Here is a 16,307-nt window from a genome sequence, read left to right as displayed (position 1 = left end):
GCAGTTGCATAATGAGTGTTAAGTGCAAGTTTGAATTAGATGGCTATCCAGTATGCGTAAGGACCCCTGAATTTTAAAGATGATATTCTAGGAGTGCACGTTGTAATGAATGTGGCTCTATGCTTACGGTAGTGGGAAGGTGCATTGTGGGACGTGAAATTGTGTCCTAGTTATACAGGTATGGGGATGCAATGCCAATCTTCACAGCACAGTGGGTGGAATCTGCCTGCCTGTGTAGGCATTTTTATTTGTCATATAATGTACTCAATACATTTCATAATTATACAAATTTCTTGAAATTCTTTGCATAAAATATTTCAATATGTTTGTCATTGTTTCTTCACCTCTGGCCAGTCTAAAGTGTCTGTCTGTCTGTCTGTGGTATTTGTCTGTCTATCACTCAGTTTGTGTGTGTGTACACGCAGACATAGGTGGTAGGTACACTATATCTATCATTATCTATGCATTGGGTTGAAACTCATTTTTGGAGAAAGCCAAATTCCATTTTGTAAGCTGGTCCCTGCGCTGAGATCTGAACTTGGGCACCTCTGCTACCCTTAGAGGATCTCCCATGGGTATCAAGAAGGGGTTGCACAGAGATAAAGAGTACCTCATGGCCCTTGGGGAGGTTTTCAGAGTCACGTAAGTGATGCCGGAGCCCATGTCATGCTAACTTTTAGTCCCTTAGCTACTTTTGAAAATCCCTTAGTGTGGTAAATAAAGCCATGGAGGAGTCTGAAGTTGGCTCTTAAGTCCATGTTCAGGCATCTTGGCCAAAGTGCTGAGCAGCCAGTGGCTCTGAATAAAGTCGGTGGGAGTGGTGGGATGTTCAGTACTTTGTGAATGTTGTTACTGACTTAGGAGCCTAAGTGAAGATTTCCAAGTTCAACTTTAGGTTCCTAGTTTGGAAAATCCCGTCTAAACCTTTACTATCATCTTCATTAGTAGTTATGTCCTATTCAGCCTCGCTCAGTGGGAAACTATTCTCACCTTAAGACTACAGCTATTTCTGCCCTTTCTCTCTCTCTCTCTCCTTTCTCCATCCTCCTTTCTCTCTCTCCACCCCCCATCTCTCTTTGTTTGTCTCTCTTAATTTTCCTCCTTCTGCATCTCCTTCCCTGCAACTGCTCCCAGTCCCCACCTGCATGGGCTTCTCACCCAGCCTGTTCCCCTGGCCAGCTGATAAAATGATTGGCAATTAAATGGTTAATGATAACACGGAGAGTGTTGTCGTTAGGTTTTAGAGACAACGCACACTCCAGTTATATGAACAAGGAGTGGGGATGTCAGTATTCCCTCAGCTATTGCTTGACTATCTGCAGACTCAAGGAGTACTTCTATACTGCAAAGAAAAACCCGTGGGATCGAGTCTCAGGGCCTGGGTCGAATGACTCGGGCTCATGAGACTAAAATTAGCAGTGTAGACATTTCCACTCAAGCTGGAGCCCAGGCTCTCAAATCCAGCAAGGGGAAGGGCCTCAGAGCCCAGGCTCCAGCCCAAAGTGGGAACGTCTATGCTGTGATTTTTTCCCCACAGTCCAAGCCCTGCAAGTCCGAGTCAGTTGGCCTAGGCTCTGAGACTCGGTACCGTGGGTTTTTCTTTGCTGTGTAGAGGTACCCAAGAAGACAATCCTTGGTTCTGTTTTGGAGGTTAACTTCGCAGTCATGAGGGCTAGAAACATATTTGAAATGAAAGCTCATGTTGGACACATGAGTGTATCAAACAGGCGAGGTGTTGGACACCTCTGATCAACGGTGTTTGTCTTGCTAAGTTATTTGTTTGTTCTGATTGTTATTGTGCAAGTCGGTGGGAGATGGCAGTAGTGGTCAATAGAGGATCGTGTTCTGTAGAAACTGGACTTTGTGACTGCTCAGCATAATAGATAGCTTCAGGCTGCACCTAAGTGCAAGCCCTGGTTTCCCTGCTGTTAGATATGTGTGAAGTAATCATTAGATAATGTAGTTGCTGATTACAGTTGTAAACAGAGGTGAATTCACTGAAGCATTTTAAAGACAGGTTTTGACTATACCTAACCCTTGTGAATGGAGACCCGAGTGATGCCAGGAAAGTGACCCTAATGTTAACTTCATCGGGTGCAGAGCCCTGATGTAGCTGTAATAGTTTCAAGTTCTTACCTGTGGGTGGTTCTAATTTTGATAGAGTCCTAGCACCACTTGAAGTTTGTTGTGTGCTCTGGAAAAAAGTAAGTCATAAAAGACTCCTCTTCCGCATGAGAAAGATAACAGCAAAGATGTGGTTGAGAAGTGTTTTATAGCCTGGAAGCTCAAGAGACATTTGTGTGATGTTTATTTTTGGCCCCACTGACATATTGCCCCATTAGAAACAGGATGGCAGTGAGCTTTGGGGAAGGAAGTTTGCTGAGAGTAGGTGAGCTAACCCTAAAAACAGCCATACGAATCTGTGAAGCAATGGAACACAAACTGCAGTCTTAAGCTTTCCATGAGGAGGAAAGTCAAGGAAGCACACATGAGGGTATCGCTCAGAGGGGAAAAGGATGGACATGAGAAGAAAACCCACAGGTCACAGTCAGCACAAGGAAGAGCACAAAACCAGGCTGATATCTGTGTAGGAACTGGAGAAGTGAATATGCACATACAGACTATCTAGCATCTGGCCAAAAGTGCAGCATTTGTGAGTGCAACCAACTTACAAACCCATGCAGGCAAAAGGAAAAGGTAAATGCTTTGAAGGAATACATTGATAACCTCAGTGGTGAAACGCTGTACAGCGATTCCATATAGCAATCACAATTGGCAAAGACTGGCCTATTACCCTTAAAGCCCAGGGGATGGAAATTGCATATAAAGTGGACGCAGATATTGAAATCAAGGTGTTACCGGTGTGACTGTGACACATTCTGACTGAGATGCCAATTTATGAAATAAGCAAATATCCTGAGAACACACATTACCCTGTTTCTGCAGCGGGAAGATGCCATATCACTCTGATATATGACAAACAGAGAAGTAAACGCTGAAGTTGTTACAAGGGATGGAACGCATGTCTTGGGCCTGGAATCAGGCTAGCCTTTGGGACTGATGTTTATTGTATAACAGGACTTGACTCAGAACATTATAACTTAAGTGGAAAAATGCTTAAAGGATTTAGGGACATTAAAAGTAACGTGGCAAGTGGCCTTAAGTCTGTGCAGCCAGCATCATTCCTGAGGCTGTGAGGAGCAACGTACAGTGGAGGAACCTGGGTGCATTCTGCTGGCAGTGGTTGGAGAAAACTTTTGGGACTGAATATGCCAGCATGAGGCAGGAGCTCTATCACATGACAGCCAGACATGAAATCTGGGGGGAAATGACAGGTGTCAAAGTCTTCACCCTTCTGAATGTATCAGATTAGTTTTGGCAAATGTTCCTAACTCAAGAGAGTTCTTGATGGCATTTTAATGTCTTTTGACCATTTCCAATGCCTCTATTTTGGTGTTTGTTTAGCCTCTGTTATATTCTGTGGAACGGTGCAGCAGCTCCTGGGCCGCATAGATGCTTTTATCGTTTGGGACAACACAGAACAAGAACCCAATGACAAGCCTTTATAAAACTCCATAGGTTGCAAGGGACAATGCACTGAAACTGAATAAAACCAAGTGCTGACTGCAAAGAAAGAGGACTCTTGGATTTGGCGGACTCTTCTTCATTACAACCTGGAGACCTCCTTTAAACACAATGACCTGTGGCACCTGGAAGGATACAAGCACATGAGACCTAGAACCACTGGGCTGACTCATTAACAATATGATGGACGTACCAACACAACTGCAGGAAGCAGTGGTATTTCTGAAACCATCTACCGGCAACTCTCCCTCTACACACACACACACACACAGATGGCAGAAGAATATAATTTTATAAGCCCCGGTGACTCATTGAAGGTCACCAGTTATTTTAGGAATTAGAGGAAATGAAAGAAAAAAGTTTAAGATGAATTGTTTTAGAACAAAAGGGAGGAATGTGTGGAATAGCTGTTGCCATTCTGGCAGTATCTGAAGAGAACAGGAGGTCAGCCACCATACTAGAATGCAGAGCTCTTTGACTGCTCATCAGAGCAGAGAGTGGCAGGCACCTTTTAAAAGTAGAATCTGGTCTCGGTGGTATGAAATGCATGAACAGTAAGGTTAAAATAATTTAATCCTTGAATATAAATTGTCATTGCTCTAATGGAAAGAACAACACCTTATATCTCTCTTCAATTCTCTGAAGATGAGTATATGAGCATCTTCACTCTGGTTTCATTAAATCAGACGGTCGTTGCTGTTAAATTGATGGTAGTTATTCATTTATAAGACAGTTAATTGATTTACATGGAGACAAGTTCTACCTGCTATTTCTATATTTCTACAATCCAGCATTTAAATCGGCACCCAAAATGGGTGAACAAGAGAAATACCTGATTTTATCTATTGGACAATAATTTGATAGTGACCCTTTCACCTGGAGAAAATTTGTAACTTCGGTTATACCTGCTTCTGTACAATTTCCCTTCAGCTCTAGTACAAAGCCAGCAAGGTAAAACAGCTCAAGGTAAGGATGAAAGCCCAAAAAGGAAACAGATGTGCCAGGGTAAAGCCAGGTTCAGGTTTGGTTTAGGTGATATTGAGATTCAGGAGTCTGTTAATGATGCAGACATTAAAATCTCTAAACTCCAGTATAATCCAAATAGCCTATTTGCCGGTCCCTACTGGAGGCTCCTCTGTGGCGGCACAGGAAAGCTTGGTTCCTTGTTTGAAGTTGACACTCTTTCCCCATTGACTTTGGGTGTTTTCATGCTGCCAATCAGGAGATGCAGTCAGCCATTAAATTCAAGCTTTAAGATTAAACAATAAAGTGATTGAGGTGAAGCACTCCCGCTGCTTAATATGGCTCCCAAATTGCAGCAATGTATTAAACAGCTCTTCTTTTCAGCAGTGCCTTGAATGGCTGAATGTGCTTCTACTTATTAAATCAAAGTTATGAAAATTGCTGTTTGTTTCCTAGTTAATGTGGGTCAGTTTTGCTGTGGAGACCAGTAACTGAAATGTCACTTCTTTCTTCATCATCAAGTAATGTGCTGGGTTTGGGAGACACTGTTAGTTTGATGATAAGCCCGTGCATATTTACACATTGCGCTAGGGTAGGTATTGAGATGTTACCGTATGGCTGAAGAAAACAGGAATTCCATTGTGTAAGGCAGCTGCACCTACTTTCCCACCTCCACATCTTTATTTTTGTTACAATAATTGCTGGCAAATTTGCAGTACAAAGGAACACCGTGCCCACAGATTCCAGTACCGTGCAGTTATAGGGCCTGATTCTGATCTCACTACATTGGTGGAAATTGGGAAGTAACTCCACTGAAGTCAATGTAGTCACACTGGCAGGAAAGCAGTGTGTGTTGAATCAGATTCAGCTCCACTGATTTTAAATCATGAAATCTCTTGTGGTGTATCTCCTGCTTGAACCTTCATTTTGCAAAACAGTTTGCTGTCTTAACTTTCTGTGTGTAGGAGGGACTGCAGAATGCTTAAAATACAAAGTTGTTGCATTGCTGCAGGGAAAAAATGCATAAAATTGTTAAACATTTGCATCACTTTTTAATTCTTCTGCTTTACTCACTTTGACAGACAGCTGTCTTTCACAAGACAATGAGTAATATAGGTCAGCATACTTGCAAACTGAGTCAGATTAAAACATAGGGGTAATTGAAGATATTTACATTCACAGCAAAGATCCAGGCTGATGATACAATGATCCTTATGCATGCATCTAAAAGGAGAAAATAGGATCCTTTTTCCTTCTACGCTTTTTACCACTTAGCCAGGAACAGTGAAACATCTTTTCTTTTTCTCCTGTCCTTCAACTCCTAGCTGAAGTCCGGGGAGACAGCTGCCAACATTGCCAGAGAGCTTGCGGAGCAGACGAAAAATCACTTGAATGCTGGAGACATCACATATTCAGTCCGAGCCATGGACCAGCTGGTGGGCTTGCTGGATGTGCAGCTCCGAAACCTGACTCCAGGTGGGAAAGACAGTGCTGCACGCAGTTTAAACAAGGTAAGAAGCGAAGGCCTTGGGAACGGTGAGGAGGGTAAGCAACAGTTGTGCTTTCTCCAGAGAGCTGTTAGAAGGCCTCACTATTGCCAGTGTTGGGATGTGATTGTTTCTAAATAGATGGGAGCACATGGCCGTTTTCACAACTTTACACAAATCTGGGTTGGGGGTGAGATGTATTTTTAGTCTGTAGAGTTGTGGAACGGTTGTTAATGCCAAGTGTGCTGCTAGTGTTGGAAAATGTCTATACTCAAATGCTTAGCAGTATAAACTCCAGGAGGCTGATTATGTTCCCAGCTACCATGCATGAGTGCAACTCAAGAGAAACTCTGTTGACATAATTGGAAATACTCTGGATTTACACCTATGTGACTGGTAGCGGAATTTTGCCCAGTGAGTCTGTTGCTGAATCCACTTGTGAAATGACCCTCGCACTCTAAACCACAAAACGATGGATCCGGGTTCATAAAAATCCTAGCCAATGAATTTACATTGATGGGAGGCGGGGAAAGTTATTTGAAGTGGCAAAGTGAATGTGAATTAGTAAAACACTTTTATTTAAAATAGCACAACCTGGCAAGGTAACTTAACATTAGACAGTTCTTTTTATGTGTAACTTTTTCCAGGGCTACCTCTTGTATCATATGATTACTGTGTAGTTCCTGTGATGTCTAGATGAAAAATATTGTTATCTTGGGAGCTGGGTGTAGGTGGCAATTTAAATGTTAAAAATCGGGAAGTGGTTGATAGTTGAATTCTTAGCTGTGGAGTTTATACAAATATATTTGCTCCTTTAAGGTGAAATCCACTCCTGTGTAAAATATCAGCCCAGGGCTTACGTATCACTTAAGTATCAGTTTAGCCCACAAAATAGGCCCTATATGGAATTAAAGTGGTGGTTCATATAGACCAGAGTTTCTCAAACAGAGGTCGCCTCTTGTGTAGGGAAAGCCCCTGGTGGGCTGGGCCAGTGTGTTTACCTGCCCCGTCTGCAGGTCCAGCAAATTGTGGCTCCCACTGGCCGTGGATCACTGCTCTGGGCCAATGGGAGCTGCTGGAAGTGGTGGCCAACATGTCCCTCAGCCCAAACCGCTTCCAGCAGCTCCCATTGGCCTGGAGCAGCGATCCACAGCCAGTGGGAACCACAGTCGGCCGGACCTGTGGACGGGGCAGGTAAACATACCGGCCCAGCCCGCCAGGGGCTTTCCCTACACAAGCGGCTACTCCTGTTCGTGAAACTCTGATATAGACCTTGCATTGGCTCTTAAGACATTGAATAGATCTCTCAGATTGATGTACACAGTTATGTAGACCATATTCTTAAAACAAGGTACCAAATTCTGATTTGAGTGACACTATTGGCTGTAATGGCAGAGACATCTGTGTAACTACAAGAAGAACTTGGTTCCAAGGTTAGATTGAGTGTGGGTGGGGAGATGGAGGGAGGTGGGTGGGGGAATCACAGATACACCAGATATTTTCTGTGCTTACTGTATTTTGGGATGCAAATCCAAATAATTCTATGAAAAGCAAAGTTATTATTGTTGATTTATGTTGTTTTAAGCACAAAGGATCTTTTGGATTGTTATATTTAAACCAAAAAACAACTCTAGGAGTTACAGTCCTGTGCATCCTGTGCTTTGCATGAGCTGTTGGCTGGGTTAACTTGATGCTATTAATTAATATTGCTTCACGCTCTCCTCTAACAGTGCGGGCATTAACTGATACAGGGACATAACAATGTGTATTGAAGACTAATGCAAAGCTTTTAGATATGAAATTATGTTGATATCTGACATTGGGTAAAACTGGCAATTACTGTCACATGCTAACTGGTTACATGATTCTAATTTGCTGGCTACTTTGAATATTGCTTAGCTACATACAGCATCCAGTCACCTTTGCTTTGCAAAACATATGTTTTTAATGCTTGTCTATTTCACCTTCTGACATTTCTCCATTTCTATGAAAATGTGGTTGTAGCAAGAAGGGGGAAACATAACAAGACAGTGTGTTTCTCACTCTGCCTTGCCTTCCTGTGGTCCCCTCTAGCAGTTTTCCCCCTTCGGGTTTCCATAGTCAACTAGTACAAATCAATTGTGCTGCTCATTAAAATTCTGGAGTGTGTGGAGTCCTGCAAGTCAGTGATACGAGACAAATGACAGGCTCAGTAATTTACTTGCTCTCATTCCCCACCTAATTCTTTAGAGGAGCAACTGCTCTGTGTTCATTTAAGAATGCCTGGCTTAAAGCTGGAAGTAGTATTCAGCAAACAATAGGCAGTAGAGTCACTGCTCCATTATCCCCTTTGCTGATCAAGGATAATGCACCCAAAAGAAAAGAAAAAGTAATTAGCAAAGACTTTGTGTTTTGTTCTGTTTAGTCAGAGAGAGCAAAAGAAAGCAAGCAACAGCCATCAAATATTCGGTTAATCTGTAGGAGAAATGTGTAAGTCCACAGAAAGGACTTCGCTCAGTACTTGGCCAGAAAACTGGGCTCTTATTTTTTTTCATACAAGTTGTTGTAAAATGAATTGAAATGAACTGGGGTGATAGTGGGGCATCGTTTTCTTTTGTTAAAATTTTAACTATGTTAACATTCACTAGGCAGATTTTAGTGTGTGCCAGCAGCAGCTTCATGGTCCCGTTAGCTCACAACACCCAGCACTGTGTAGGCAAGCCCAAAGATAAAATAGTCTGAAATATTCAGCCTGATTCTCATTTAACTGTAATTGACACCTCTTTAACGGACCTTTACACTGCCAGAGCAATGTAAAGGAGCCTTGTGCAAATAAGAATAAGGCTCGAAATCTCTGGCATTGTCTGACATGATGTGCAATGTATGATTTCAAATTTGCAAGGTAAATTTAGCTTACAGAATAGTTACAGTTTGCCTGGAGATCTGCTGCCATAACTAACAATTGTTGTGGCAGTTTCCAGTCTGTGCTTTCCTGAAAAGAACTAACCAACTGTTTCTATAGCCAGTACTTACAGCATTCCACTGCTGCTTAGCTTGCATGTTCTCCTCGAAACTTATCAACAGAGAAATGATAGTTTTTGTGTAGATATTTTCTTTATTTTTTCCCTTGTTTTCTTCTGTCACTAACTTGTTTTTTCTATTCTGTCTTTAATCTGCTGTCTTTATGGATTCAGCTTCAGAAAAGAGAGCGCTCTTGCAGGGCCTATGTCCAGGTATTTCTAGTGTTTTTATAAATCTGTCAAGTTGTTTGACTGAATGTCTGGTGCTGTTCTTGTGTCTGTGTATCTGATCACTCTAGCCTTTGGGGCAGCAAATTCTCTAGTTAAGGCTACAGGATAACATTATAAATCTGCTTTCCATTGCTTACAACTTTCAAGAATGGTTGGTGCAGAAACTCACTAGAAAATTGGGGGAAAGACTGGAGAAAATTATTTCAGCCATTTTTTGAGTTATCCAAATGGGGAAGGCAGTTTTTTGTACTTATTATTATTAGTATTGTTATTATTTATTATTCATGTTTATTACTATAGTACCTAAGGGCCAGCCAAGACTGGCACCCCATTGTGCGAGGTGCTGCATAAACTCAGGGTAGGTGATTGTCCCTTCTCTGAACAGCTTGCGATATGCATAGACAAGAGAAACACAAGGTAGGGGTAGGGGTGGAGCACACCAGCACCGTGAATAATGGTATGGAGAGATGGCGAGGAAGCACCACCTGGTTCCTGGGGCCCCTAGGGTATAGAGGAGGGGTCTACTTTACACAAATCTGGGTTGGGGTGGGATTTGGGAGAGGGGTGGCTGCAGCTGGGTCCCATTTTAGCCCCTCTTCCCCATAGAGCAGTCCCTGCTTTGGCTGCACCATTCCACCTGTGCACACGTATTTTTACTTTAGAGAAGAAAGGTAAAACCTCTGTGCACATTGGTCGCTCAAAAACAACTGAATGTCACATGTGGCTTATCCTCCTTAAGGAATAATGCTGTGTGGGGGTAGCCTGTCCCCCTTGGTGTGGCTTAAGCCCACCCCCTTTTTCTCTTCCGGGCATTTGCTTTTGCTAAAACTTGGAGCAGCTTCTCCTCTTTCCTCTCAAGATTCGGGACTTGTGTTCCTTTCTGGCACTCAGGGGCTTCTCACTGGACTAGATACCCAGGGGTGGCCTCCTTTGAGAAAGTCAATGCTAATGCTGCAGGCTGGCACGGAGTGTATAGTCCAGTCCCCAGGACCATACAGGTACATAAACTTAACCTCAGTATAAGGGATTGGGGATTTACTGAGAACAGGAAGATGGGAGCTGAGGAAGAAAGGGTTAAGATTAACTAATAATTACCAAATGTTTATAACTAAGCCACACCTCCACCTCCTAAATCTCCCAGACTCCTCCAAACCCAGCTCCCTGCCTGGCAACTGGCCAAAGCAGATGGCACAGGTGAGGTGGTGTGCCCTGAGATGGAGTGCAGCTGTCTAGTGCAGCAGGCAATTCAGAAACAACTCCCTCTGTGAAACGTATCTGCTTAAATAGAGCTGCTCCAAATATTGGTAAGAGCAAATACCCAGAAGAGAAAAAGGAGGGCTGAAGCCACGCCCTGGGGGAGGGGCTACACCCACTGGCCTTATTCCTCAATAAGGATCACAAGCTAAATATGAGTCACCAGTGCAACACTGTTGCAAAAAAAAGCAAACATCATTCTGGGATGTATTAGCAGGAATGTTGTAAACAAGACACGGGAAGTCATTCTTTTGCTCTACTCTGTGCTGATTAGGCCTCAGTTGGAGTTCTGTGTCCAGTTCCGGGGTCCATATTTCAGGAAAGTGTGGAAAAATCGGAGAGAGCCCAGGGGAGGGCAACAACAATTATAAAAGGTCTAGAAAACATGACCTATGAGTAAAGATTAAAAAAATGAGTTTGTTTAGTCTGGAGAAGAGAAGACTGAGAGGGGACCTGAAAACAGTTTTCAAGTACATAAAAGGTTGTTACAAAGAGGAGGGAGAAGCATTGTTCTTGTTAACCTTTGAGGATAGAACAAGAAGCAATGGGCTTAAATTGCAGCAAGGGTGGTTTGGTTTGGACATTAGGAAAAACTTCTGTCAGGGTAGTTAATCACTGGAACAAATTGCATATGGATGTTGTAGAATCTTCGTCATGGGAAGATTTTTCAGAGCAGGTTAGACAAACACCTGTCAGGGACGGTCTAGATAATACTTAGCCCTGCCTTGAGTGCAGGGGACTGGGCAAGGTGACCTCTTGAGGTCCTTTCCAGTTCTATACTTCTATGATTCTATCATTTCTCAATTTTTAATTTTTTTGTCCAACTCTCACAGCACCTATTTGTCATGGACGATTTGCCACAGGTGAAGTTTCAATTTTTTGGGACACATCCCTGTAAATCCTCCTCATGTAGAGTGTCCATGGACTTTAGTAGGAGTCTGCACAGAGAATATGTCAAATTGTGCCTTGGGAGTTCAGCTAACCTAGAGTTTCCATATACAACCTTTTCCCCCCTGTCCCAATCTTTAGAGTTCTCATTTAAAGTGGAACAGTTATATTTTACCCTCCTCAAGTAACTCAGAAATAAGGACAGAGTTTTCTTCAAACTTTTCCCCCAAATCCACCTGGTGGCTGTGATCAATCATGCAAAACTTCAGATGAAAGGGGACATTCTAGTTACTGCACCTATAAGCCATGACATCTTGTGCTATGATACGCTTTATTTTTCCAGTGCACAGTGGTTCTCAAACTTTTGTACTGGTGACTCCTTTCACATAGCAAGCCCTTGAGTGCAACCCCCCTTTATAAATTAAGAACACTTTTTTATGTATTTCACACCGTTATAAATGCTGGAAGCAAAGCGGGGTTTGGGGTGGATGCTGACAGCTGACCCTCATGTAATAACCTCGTGACCCCCTGACGGTCCCGACCCCCAGTTTGAGAATCCCTGCTCTAGCACTTGGGGTGAGAGTGCTTGGATTTCTATGTCTGTAAAATGTGTATAAAACTGCATTCTTCTTCATTACCCAGTCTGATCCCTTTGGGTATGGATATCCTGAGGTGTGCGAGAGTTGTATCTAGCCTTCCGCCAGCTAACTGTCCTGGTACACTGATTTGCTTTCATCAGTAAAGAGGAGTAAATGTTTTCCATTCCTCAGTCTGAGTAATCTTAAGATTTCAGAGAGAGTAGCCAAACTCATTTCTCTTCTTCTTCTTCTTCGCTATCTTCGAGATTTTGCTGTGCAAAAAAGAAAAAGCAAACTCTTATATTTTTTATTTTATTTTTTCCTTTGGCCAATAATGTATAGTGTATTTAACATACTTTTAAAGAAAAGTTGGAAGACTTAAGCATATGCTTAACTTTAAGCATGTGAGTATTTCCTTTTAACTCAGTGGGGCTATTCGTGTATTTAAAGGTTAAGGATTGCCTTCCAAGGTGAATTAAACTAAATTGAATTAATGCTACTTTAATTCTGAATAAGAGCATCCACACAGGATCTTGGTGTTGTTTAACTAATCTACTTTAACCTTGCATATTGAGTTAATTTGGATTAACTATCCTGAGTGTCCCCCTGTAGACAAGCCCTTACACTGTACAAAGCTCTAATAAACCTTCTGAAGAGAACAACCATGGGATGCAGAATGGAATGGATGACCTAACTGTTTTTGTCCATCTCTGATATGGTCTGTACTTTGAATACGTTAACATAAACGAATGTATCTCGTCACGCCTTTGTGTGCTATGTTGCAGGGTATTTGGCATCAATATAGTCTTCAAACAATACCCCTTAGAAATTCATGTAATTGTAGTCACTGAAAAGTGTGGCTGCCATGCACAGGGAAGAGAATATGATCAGTAGAAATTAAAGAGGACTCCAGAAAATTCGCTCTTCCAGCCAATAATTCAGAGAAATCTGTAGGCTGGCCGTGGCAGTTCATTAGATCCTTTGCAGCCCCTGAGTAAATCTTAGGTAATGTCCATGCTGGACCTGGAGGTATAATTTCCAGCTCAGGCAGATGTACCCACCCTTGAGGATTGAACTAGCATGCTAAAAATAGCAGGGAAGCCATGGAGGCACGGGAGGCAGAATGGGCCTAGCCACCCCAAGTATGTGTCTAGGGTATCAGACAGGATCATGGCTAACTGTCTTACCACTGGGACTGCACTTACCCTCTGTGCGCCTGAGTTCTCCAGCTATACACTGCTATTTTTAGCACACTAGCTTGATCAAAGCTAGCACAAGTATGTCTACCAAAGTTGGTAATTACATCTCCAGCTCCAGTGTAAACGTGCCCTTAGAGTCGAGGGGTGAAATTCTGGCCTCATTGAAGTCAGTGGGAGTTTTGCCGTTGACTTCAGGAGAATCAGGATTCCGCCCTTGTAACATGATTTTGTTACAGAGATGAATATTGCCATGAATTGGAACCTTGTAGTTGTTTCTGTGCACAATTTTGAAAATGTACCTTTTACTATTGATCTCTCTAAACAAGGGACAAACGCAATAGGAAGTTGATATGAAGGATGTCCAGTAAATGCAAAGCCAGCAATGAAAATAACTGGTATTTTAGGAGGTTTAATTTGGGATGGATGGATAAATTGTTTAGAGTTTTGGTGGTTTCCTCATCATGGAGAACATAAATAAGTAATTTTTATAGACCTTTAGTGATGGGTAACTCTTTATAGCCAATACTTGAAGCTGATGGTGGTCTTGAGCAAAGATCTATGTATAATTAAAAAATAAACCATATCAAATATGGATTCAAATATATTGCAGAGTTCTTCAAATAAATGTATCTGCAAATATGTTTGTGAGATTATTAACCCATCCCTTTAGATAGTAGTATAGTGAAAACTAATATTGATCTGATAATTTGTTTGAAAAATGTCAAACCCTGTGATCTTTACTGTAGGTAGAGTTTGCTGCTTCGCCTCCTTGCAGAAGTTGATGTGGTAACTGGTCTTTTTTGCTTCTTTCAAAAAGAAGAAAACAAAAATCACAACCCAGCCAAATCTTCCACTCTACTCTAGTGGCAACTCAAGGCATCAGCACTGACACAACAAATGCCATAGGTGAATAGACAGCTGCCCACGGATTTGGAAGTCAGAACTGATATAAGAGAAACTGTCACTCAGAATTCTATTGCATAATAATTACATGCAGTGAGAGAGGCCTAATCCACCAAAGGCAACTTCCTTGTTGGGGATCACTTGTTATCAGGGGAGATAGTTTCATGCAGAAGATAACCATGTACCAGATGAAGATGAGATGAAAGTTCTGTATGCGGAGCAAGGTTGTATTTTTATTACTCCTACTTGTAAAATGGTCTGAAATCATCTTGTGAACACAGAAAACTTCCAGGACGTAATTCATTCTCATTAGCTGATGTTGAACTGTATGTCCACATCTATTCATCATCATCATCATCATCATCATTATTATCATTGCTATTATTAATTTGTACACTTCGGAGCCCCTGTCATGAATCAGGACCCCATTGTGCTAGGTACTGTACAGACATGGAACAGAAAGATGATCCATGCCCTCCAAAAGCATACAATGTAAGAAAACATCCCATAGTTTCTCAAACCTAATCTCTTTATCATTCACTCCTCTTGGCAACCTATTTCAGGTGTGCAGCATAAGGAGTCATCATGATGGAGACTAGAGTAGAGAGTGTGATTCACAGTGAATAATGAACATAATTTGTTCAGAATTCATAGTTACTCAGTTTTATGGAGGGTTGTTTCCCACCCCTTTCTTCTTTCATGCTCTGGATTGATTGTGGGCAGCTTGCTTCAAGTATTTGATATTCAGTATTTGACATTTGACTTGAGTTCAATGGTTGTGATGGGTCTCCTTAGCCGGCTTACGGTGTTGTTTCTACTGCGGGGCTGGATGCATTTAACTCCTTGAGTCCGGAGACTAGGCTGGGAGAGATCACTGGGGCTTTGAATCCATCAGGGAGAAGAAGCAGATAAGGAGGGCTAGGAAAGCTTAGAAAAAATTAAACCTTTGCCTTTCTTGGCCACAAAATTTATACTCATGCACAAGGGATAGTCCAATGGCTTAGTGAGCCTAGGACTTGCAAGAGCTGCATTAAGTTCCCTCTTCCCCCACCGGCTTCCTGTGTGATCTTGGGCCAGTCAGTTAAACTTGGATCCTGAAAGTTTTTTAGGCTCCTAACTTCCATTGAGATCAATGGACATTAGGCATCTCGATACCTCAGAGGATCTGGGCCTTACCCTCTGTGCGCCTGAGTTCCCCATCTATATAATCGGGAATGATTATTATCATCCCTGTCTCTTGCGGGCATGGTGACATAAATACACTAAAAATTACAAGTATTCAGTTACTACAGTAAAGGGGGCCATATAAGCACTTTAGATACGTTAAAAAACAATTGGTCTTCTGCAAGCGTTATTGGCTGTATGCAGAGTTTAAAATCAGAGCTCAATGAGAGCCTTACTGTATATGCCGAGTAACGGAACCTGTAGATGTGCTGCCCCAGGAACAGAGCAGGGACTGGATTGTGACACTGAGAGGTTCAGTGGGGTCTCTCATTCATCCCCCTTTTGCTCCAGGTTGTATGTGGTCTTGCTCAGCCCTATCCCTGGGGCAAATTAGTTCCCAGTTGTGGCTAGCCAATGCTCTCCCTTGCCTGCCTGTGCAGTAGGCAGAATCCTGGCTCGGCGTGGCCTGTTCTCACCTTCCTGCACGGCTACTGGCAATATGAGTGGTCTGCACAAGGAATTCAGGTAGCACCTGATACCTCCATATTGTGGGTGTGTAGTCAAGGTTTCAATTGCATGTGTGGGCCTCATTACAAGGGGTGAGATCGGATCCTTGTCTTGCTTGTGTAGTTTGTGCCACAGCTCTGGTGAACAGTGTGCATAGCCTCGACTCTGTATTGTCCCACGCCGCGATCCCTTCATGTATAAAATTAACCACTAGGAGGGAAAATGCTGAAAGGAGAGAGTGTCACCTTAGGCTCTCGCAAGTACTTTTGCCAGTGAATCCTGACATTTATAGAAAGTGAACACAATGGCCAAAACAAATGGTTTTTAATCTGGGTGGGAAAAAGCAGCCTTCATAGTATTTGTCTAGGTCTCGCTGAGACATTTTCCTCCTGCAGATTACCATGATTTGGCCAGCACTCCACTCTTTGCTTAGTATCAGAGAGGTAGCCGTGTTAGTCTGGATCTGTAAAAGCAGCAGAGAATCCTGTGGCACCTTATAGACTAACAGACATTTTGGAGCATGAGCTTTCGTGGGTGAATACCCACTTC

General features: G+C 42.5%; 1 protein-coding gene across 1 annotated transcript in view; it reads left to right on the top strand.

Annotated features, from left to right (window-relative positions):
• The window catches only part of ADGRL3 (adhesion G protein-coupled receptor L3), an 836,368-nt gene that overhangs the window by 658,218 nt on the left and 161,843 nt on the right, over window positions 1-16,307 (top strand). The window contains 2 exon segments of the mRNA XM_075066059.1: window positions 5,874-6,059; window positions 9,209-9,247. Coding sequence (XP_074922160.1) covers window positions 5,874-6,059; window positions 9,209-9,247 — 225 coding nt within the window.

This window comes from Chelonoidis abingdonii, chromosome 5 (genome assembly GCF_003597395.2).
Source record: "Chelonoidis abingdonii isolate Lonesome George chromosome 5, CheloAbing_2.0, whole genome shotgun sequence".
Classification (NCBI taxonomy): domain Eukaryota; kingdom Metazoa; phylum Chordata; order Testudines; family Testudinidae; genus Chelonoidis; species Chelonoidis abingdonii.
The sequence above is the reverse complement of the archived record's forward strand: the minus strand, read 5'-3'. Positions and strand labels throughout refer to the sequence as shown.